The sequence below is a fragment of the Crocodylus porosus genome, unplaced genomic scaffold (assembly GCF_001723895.1).
Source record: "Crocodylus porosus isolate Cpor-Errol unplaced genomic scaffold, CroPor_comp1, whole genome shotgun sequence".
NCBI lineage: Eukaryota > Metazoa > Chordata > Crocodylia > Crocodylidae > Crocodylus > Crocodylus porosus.
This window is the reverse complement of record NW_017728927.1, coordinates 9,639,418-9,647,478: the sequence shown is the minus strand read 5'-3', so window position 1 is coordinate 9,647,478 and position 8,061 is coordinate 9,639,418. Positions and strand designations below refer to the sequence as shown.

Sequence of the window (8,061 nt, the reverse complement as noted above, 5' to 3'; positions counted from 1 at the left end):
GCTCCTGCTACTCTTTCATGACTTTCTGGAGAAACACAATGCAGGCCTAGCTCACAATTGCCCGCTACTGTATCACACCTGTGAAGGGAAGGCTCAGGGATGTCATGTGGAGGGCAGGGCATTGTCTTGGTAGACCTCCCTGGTGAGGTCCTGCCCTGCTTCTGACAGGTGAAAGGACCCCTTACAACTGTCTTCTCCTCCTTGCAGATCTGCAACCTAGGAGGAAAGGATTTCACCCACCTCCCAATCTCACCATATCACCCAAGTGGTACTGAGGCACCCTATTCCCTGAGTGGTGAGCATCGCCCCTAACAGTGGCCAAGACAGCATGTCCCCTCCAACACATCACAATGAATGCTGTCATTGATCCTACATCATGATTGGGAAGCGGCCAGCTATGACACAGCACAGTACTCACATGATGGACCAACCCAGGTAGTTGGCTGTGCTGCCCCAGTACATGGGGTTGTCCAACACATTGAATGGGAATCTGGTCACCTTCGCCTCCATCAGGATGCCAAAGTAATCACCTGCAGAGAACAGAAGAGGGGCTCTTACACTGAGATCAAATGCAGTAAGCAGTAATTGAAGTCAGGCCCCCCAGCGCTGCCAGCTGTGGATACTGCAGAGCTCCCACCAGGTCACTTGCTGCATCCTGGGCATGTCCGGGGAGGAGTATTCCCTGCACGCCTTGCCTGCCTGCTTCAGTCCTGAAAATACAGCAGGGAATCCTCTCTGAAGACCTGCCCCATGACTGCCCATGGAGACAGAGGTCCTGGAACCGACTGTGGAGGGGATCCCCAGCGTGGCTCCAGCACCTTGGTTCCAGGTTTGGCCCATGGGAGAGGGAGTGGGTGGACTAGGTACGATTAGAAGCAGCCCTCCCTGCCCATCCTGGGGATGCAGTGTTGCCTCTACCTCCCTGGCCAGGCTGTTGTGGGGTCAGACTAGAGCCTCTGGGATGCTGTTTTACTCTGTACTTATCAGCCTTCCCTGTGGGTCATACCCTGATGCAGTGGGAAGGTTTGCATATTCCTACAGGCCAACCCAAACCGAATGAGTCAAAGCACAGGGACCGAACAGAAAGCAGCCCACTGCTCCTTCAGGCTGGGGTAAGCCACGGGCCAACCACCTCTCCCTGTAATGCAACAGGAGCACCATGAAGTGGCTTCCCGGGCAGAGATCGTGGCCTTTAAGGACAGCAGAGCGCTCTCTGTGCCCAATGCAACCTCCAGTGGTAAGAGCAGTGCTCGGTTTCAGATGCATTTACCCAGTCAAAACCTGCTGTAGTTTTATTTGGGAAGAAAACAACATGGGCAATTAATCCTCAAGCATCAGCAGGCCATCGGCTCCAGGCCCGGGAGACACTGGCTCTCGAGATGCAGAACCGTGCCGGTAGGGGTGCGTGAGCTCTCTGGAAGCCTGCAACACTGGCTGCTGTCAGAGCAGCTGTCAATACTGAGACAACATGCTAATAAAAGACTGCACCACCAGAGAGGAGAAACGAGTTGAGCCAGAGCCTCAAGTACTCTGATACGGCAATTTCCAAGGTTTTCATATCACTGAGCTTCACCTCTTCATCTCATCTTGACTTGTGAATGTGCTTTTATAGTTAGTAATTATAAGGAACAAGTTTCCACTATTTTTTTCCTTCCACAATGAAAAGCCTCTATGGTAATGTTCTGCCATTTATTCTACAGTGCCTGGAACACCCTGACATTGCACCCAAGAGCTCAGAGGAGAACACAGTCTCCACTCAGTCCCCAGTGGGTGTTTTGCCGCAGCACAATACTGCTGTGCAGCCAGACAGGGCTGGCTGTCTCTGCTTGGCAGTTTTGAGCTGTACGGGCAAAGAGCGTGGCTGGGGCAATCCTGAAAGAGAGGACGGTGAAGGCCAGACTCAGTCTACAGAACTGCCCATCCCAGCGGTATTGGAGGCGTGGGTGCATGGAAGCCTCCAGCATACCCACCACTCCTCCGTGCTCAGGAGGCTCTCCCTTCCACAAGGCATACTGACCCCCTCGCTGGAAATCAGGGCCTTGTCAGCTAGGCCAGCGAGGAGAAAGAATTAGTGATAGAGCCAGCGGCTGCTTTGATGCAATTCTGTTTCATACAAAGAGCGTGTCAAGGAACCAAAGCTACTGGAGACAGTTTTTCTGCTCAGAGGAGCAAAGCTCCTTTCAGCCAGCAGCCTCAGGCTCTCCCCCTAGTCCTTCCTCTGGGGCCTGCTACTATGCTGCATCTGGCTGGCTGGAGCTTCAAACTTGGTTTTTAAGCCTGTATTTCAACATGGGCTCCTTTTCCTACATGCACACATACACACATATTCTCTCTTTTGTATCCCTCTCTTTGTGGGGCACAAAACAGCACCCTGCAAAGCCCTCCTGCCCAGAGGGCCTGAAATTCTTGAGCAGTCTTGCATTCGTCTCTGGAGAAGGCTTTCCCCTGAAGATGCTGACACACTTCTTTCCATGGGGCACCAGGCCAAATCCACGCCTGGTATAACTCTGCAGAGGCACTCCAGTCCCGACCTGCAGCACCTCCTGACAACCCAGTGCGACAGTCCTTGGAGCCAGCAGTTCCACCAGGGATGATCTGAGGGGTTTTAAAGCTACAAATTCAAAGCAGTTTGTTGGGCAAGTAAACACACGAAAGCAGAAATATTTAAGTGGAACAAATATTCCCGGAGAATCATAATTGCATCTCAAGATCTTGTAATCAAGATAACCATCGCCACATGCCCTCCTCTGGTGTCAGCTTGATCTCTTCATTCAGAGAATTTCTCAGTGTCAGAAAAATAGCTCGCCCACTTCCAAACCGCTGGGCGGGAGTCGCTGTTATTGGTATTATTTTCATTATGATGTGATTGTCAGTTGTAAGGAAGCAATGCTTTCAGAGTTGTAAGCCTCAGCAGGGCGGCGGCATGACACCCACCTCAAAGGAACTCCTCCGTACTGCTCTGAACCAATTCGCAAGAAAATAGCGAGCAAAGTTTGAAGTGTGTTAATTTGGGATACAGAAGGAGCTGGGGTGAGGGGCAAGGCTACGGTTCGGGTCAGCTCCTAGAAATGTGAGAGAAAGTGCTTGTTGTGTCGGAAAGAAGCTCCGATGAAGATCCACTGGACAGAGAGAAATGCAGTGCAATTCCCCGAATGTAAAGCTGGAAAGTTTACAGAGGATGTGGACATGCCAACAGAGCTGCCCTCCGACAGGGAACGTTGAGGTGAAAGCTCAGAGGTCACTTATATACAGAACAGCTTCCCCAGCAAGAGCTACCAGGCCTCAGGACAAGTGGAAGAAATTGCCTGGATTGGAGCCCCAGTAAAATTTCCAGGATGGGGCAGATTTGCTCCATGTTGTGCCGCTACAATTTGTTTTTCGTCAGCCCAGCTGGGTTCCCCCAGGATAGTCTGCACACATACCCATGGCCTGTGAGTGAAGCAGAAAAGGTGGCATCAGTGGCTGATTGCAACTGGAGCTTGCAGCAAGATGTCTGCTACGAACAAATGAATGGAGCCAGTCTGAAAAGGCTCAGAACATGGTGGCTGTTTGACGAGCAGTTCAAGAGGATCCTGGAAGAAGCACGTGCAAAGCTGAATTGCTCTGGGGTGGAATTATCTATCCTCACTCAAGTCTGAGGTTCAGACAACTGTTCCTGCGTGGCAGAGGATCTTGACCTGCAGCGCATGGCTCGCTTGCAGAGTCCCTGGCCCATGCCTGCAGCCCTCAGAGCCAACTGGGCTGTTGAGACTGGGCATGTATTGGTTTTAAGGAAGAAAAGGTGTGGGTGGGCCCTAGACAGGGCACGGTCTCAGTGGTGGAGCTGAGTGCCACGGGAAGGAGGGGCAATGGACCTACTGGATCTGGGAAGGGGAGTGGGGAGGTTTGGCAGGTCCCAGAAGGAAGGTATCACCTCTGCAGAAGGGATTCAGGGGAACAAGCTGCAGTCCATTATGAGCTTGATGGGTAGGTGCCAAGGTGCAATTTAGCATTTGTCTTTGCAAAGTGCAGCACCGCCTACCACCAAGCCAACCGACCCTTCCTCTGCTTGTACTTCTGTAGAATGATTATAATAATATTCGTCTTCCCGCACATCGCAGGGGGGTAGTGAGGGTTAATGTATATTTGTAAAGTGCTGGGAGATCTTCACATAAAAGACCATTGCAGGGGGGCAAAAGTTACTCTTATTATTCCCTGGATCACACTGCCATTTCCTTGCCTCACATAGCGCAAAACCTTTATTTCCAAGAATAAGCAGTTGCCGGCCAATTACACCACCCCTTCTGACTTCAGCTATATGTGATTAGTGGGATAATTGCCTGGTGTTAGCATTATATGTGTGAGCAACTCTCTTAGCAGTGTGGCAATCTCCTCCCCAGTCAGTTCTATAGATTGTGTCGAAGTGCTCCTTGCCCACTTTGGCGCTGAGCTATTCATGGCTGACGAGTCCCGCTGAGACTGGAATGTATAGCTTATCATCTTCAGCGTGGCAGTCAATTTCTGCATCTTCTTTGGGGGTATTAATGGACCAAATGTTGTTCCTCACGTGGCTTGTTCTTGTGTTTGGCTATTAGTGTCTCTGTTGCTAAATCATTCATTGCATAACACAGGCTCCTATGAGGTTCAACAGCAAAAGAATGCACCTGTCTTGCTGGCCTTGGCTTATCGGCTGAGTTATGCCCCGTGGGGGCCAGAGGCATGCTGCATAGTTGGAGAAAGCCTGTTGCAAACAAACAAAACCATGTGCAGCCCTGGGAGTCCGTGAAGTCTATTATTAACATTCCCCAAACCTCCTCCGTAGCTTGGAATCTCGTATCTCAATCGCTGGGGTTAAGAAACAGAGATACGATAGCTGCAGGTATTCTGAAGCAATCCAAGTGCAAAGGCAAAAACCTAACCAGCATTTGTTCAGGTCACACTGGATGCTAACACCCTGCAGGTGAAATGCCAGGGCTTGCCCTTATAAAAAAAAATGCTTCCTTCTTGTGCCTAAAAGATTACATCTACCCGCTGCCTGTCTGGTATTTAGACAGTCATTGTCTTACAATGTGCATGTTTGTACCTAACATCATGATGTCAAGATGGGTCCTGTGGACATTATTACAATACAGATAAATAATAAAGTGCTCCTGTATACCTGGGCACACAAAGGAGGGGGTATAGCACACCCACCTGTGATTGTGCCCATCAGGTGATAATGCATCTATATTTGCACCCACTAATTATAATGCAGAGCTGAGTTTCTACTAATGCAGGAAGGAAAACACTCATACACATCCTACACAGCTCTGATAAGCAAATCAAAATCTTTTGTCATGGGGCCGCACTGTATCTAATTCTATCCCTTTCTTTTCAAGTGAAAGAACATTCTCATAAAGGCTGGAAGGTTTATAGGACAAAACCTACTTCTTGACCACTGAACATTTCAGGGAGAAGATAGCTAACACTAAAAGAGTTGCAATCAGAATCTGCTGGTTGACCCATCCCCTGCTCAGACACTTCTCTGGCTCTGGGAAACACCATTCCCCAAATCTCCAGTGAAAACATTTCTTCATTTGCTTTTCCTACAGTCTCACAGGGTGCCTCCTGCTATGGCTGCACCAATGGTCAGTTGCTCCCCAGCTTCTGACTTTGCTCCAGGCTCCCCCTGAAATGCCCACGAATGGTAGAGTTGACTAGATTTGGATGAACTCCTTTCAATGAAAACAGAACTCGGCTGGACCATGCCGCAGTTGCAAACAGAACTGTTCTTCTCTGTGTGTCTCTGCATCACATTTGACCATTTTGTTACACACCCTTGTGCTCGTTTATTGTACATGGTGAGGTCTTTCACTGTACATGGGCCTCCAAGCAGTGGGCATCACAGCAGGTGCTGCATAGCCTGAAGCTCTGTGCCACAGTCACACGTGGTTGAACGAGTGGCACAGCCCCACTTCTTCATTAGTTCCTTGGACCATCCAACTCCGGTGTGCAGGCAGTTGAGACATTTCCACCTTTGCCATGGTTCATAAGCCCCTGGTGGTAAGGACTCGGCCATTGGAATGCCCCTTTATTTGCTGTCAGGTATTGTCTTGAGTTTCTCATTCCACATCAGTAGTCATTGGGTGTGCCATTGAGAGGTTGGGTGCTGGTGAGGAAGCTCCCACATGATTTCAGATGTTAGCATGTCTCACATCTGCAGTTTGCCTCGATCGTTCTATCCTGCTGGGCACTGCTTTTTTGATGTCAGGCGGAGCGATGCCAGCCAGCAGGTACACACTGCTTAGACTGGTAGACTTCAGATATCCTGTGATGCATCAGCAGCTATTATTCAGGATGGGGTCAAGGTGCTTAGCATGTACAGATCTCTCCTATACAGGACATGCGTGCTCGGCTGAAAAAAGCTGAGAGGCAGAGCAGCGGTTTGGATGTTTGCGGGGCTAGCTCCCCATTTCGCGTTGGCGAGCTTGTACAGAATGCTGTTCCGAGTGCTCACCTTTGCTTTTGTCTTCATGGTGTGTTCTTTGTATGACAGGGTACGATCGAGGGCGACTCCAACGTAAACTGGGTTTGGGGTCCAGGACCATGTAATGCTGAGCTGGCGGTTGGCCTCATGGAAATGTTTGTGAGATCTTTGAGGTCTAAAATCAGTCTGGTCTGTTGTTCTGGTAGCTAAGCTAATGGCTTTTTTATTTGCTTTGGAGGTGGGGAGGGGTTGTGCTTCAAGCTAGAAGAAAAAACAACACAGTTCCAGCAAAGGAGCTAACTAGCAGCCCTGCCATCCCAGTAGACTCTAGGGCAGAGCACAAATCTCCAGGACTACATGATCTGCTAACATTTCCAACCAAAGGAGATGGGTAAAACTTTACATAAACATCCTAAGCAAACCCTGGGGCCTTGTGAATGCACATCATTGATAGTGCTTCTATCACAGAGGCTGAAATCTATCCCTGTGCTGAGTGTTGCTATGAAACTCAAAGCACTAGATGGGTCTTAAGCTCCCAAAATAGGGAATAGCCCCTTCTCAAAGTGGGGGGGGGAGGTTGGTATCTGGAACCTTACACTGAGCCACTGGCTGCTATTTCTGCACGAACCCAAGCTATACATCCCTGCTGGGGATGTATCAAGTGGATACTAAAGCAGCAGGTCTTTGGATCTCAGTGCATAGTGAACTCTGTGATGTGCTACTCCAGCTTCCTCTTCAAACTGCCTTGGCTCTAGATGTCAAAAGCCACGCCACTGATTTGTTATAGAGATTAATAAGTTTCAATGCAACCCAGGAAACAGAGTTTGGTCCAGTCAGATTTACCTGACATCTTGGTCATTGCTTCCTTTGCTGGGAGGAATAACGGACCGTTGTGAGACAGATGGATTCCAAAGGGTTTCGTCCCTCCCCACCCTGAAAAACCTCATTACCTTTTTCAAGGCAACTATTAACCACTACGGTGTTTGCCCTATTTTCTGACTTGCATTGCTAACAAGCATTAAACCAGAATTCCAGCAAGCGCTTAGCACTTTCTGAATTGCTCCAATTGTGAAGGCACAATGAAGAAAGGAAATGCTGGAGAGCTGGCCTTGCTGACTGCTGAGAAGGATTCTTCTCCACTAGAGAAAGAAAATGGAGCGGCATGAGCCCATGAACATGCCCAGCCACTGCAAAATAGGGGCTGGAACCAAGACTGCTGTGAGGGAAATTGGGTGGCACAGAAAAAAACACATTTAGGAAGAGTGACTCATGGTGCTCCAGCCAGACAGCTCAGCCTATGCGCAAAAGGCAAAGTTCTTTCCAATTGCTAGAAAATGCAAAGTGTATTATTTCGTGGGGAATCTAATGGCCAGTTGAGCAGCTGTCTTCTTGGTCTGTCCAGCTCCTTCACCAGATAGGCACATGGCCCCCCCACTGTTGTAGGAGGTGAAGGGATGGGTTGAATGAAACGCCAGTTATTTTGGGAGCTCTCTCAAGCTTCCCTCTCACACAGGCTATTGGTAGAGGTTAAGTGATATGATGGTTTTTTTCTAGCCCACTCCATGTAGCCTCGGTCTACAGAAGGGGATTCAAAAAATCCCACTAGGGAATTCACT

At 49.3% G+C, this 8,061-nt stretch overlaps 1 protein-coding gene across 4 annotated transcripts in view; it reads right to left on the bottom strand.

Moving 5' to 3' along the window:
- PEMT (phosphatidylethanolamine N-methyltransferase) overlaps window positions 1-8,061 on the bottom strand; it is an 82,349-nt gene that overhangs the window by 14,542 nt on the left and 59,746 nt on the right. For all 4 annotated transcript variants that reach the window (XM_019541954.1, XM_019541953.1, XM_019541956.1 and 1 more), the window contains exon 5: window positions 419-530. In XM_019541954.1, the coding sequence (XP_019397499.1) occupies window positions 419-530 (112 nt within the window). The remainder of the gene's footprint in view (window positions 1-418; window positions 531-8,061) is intronic.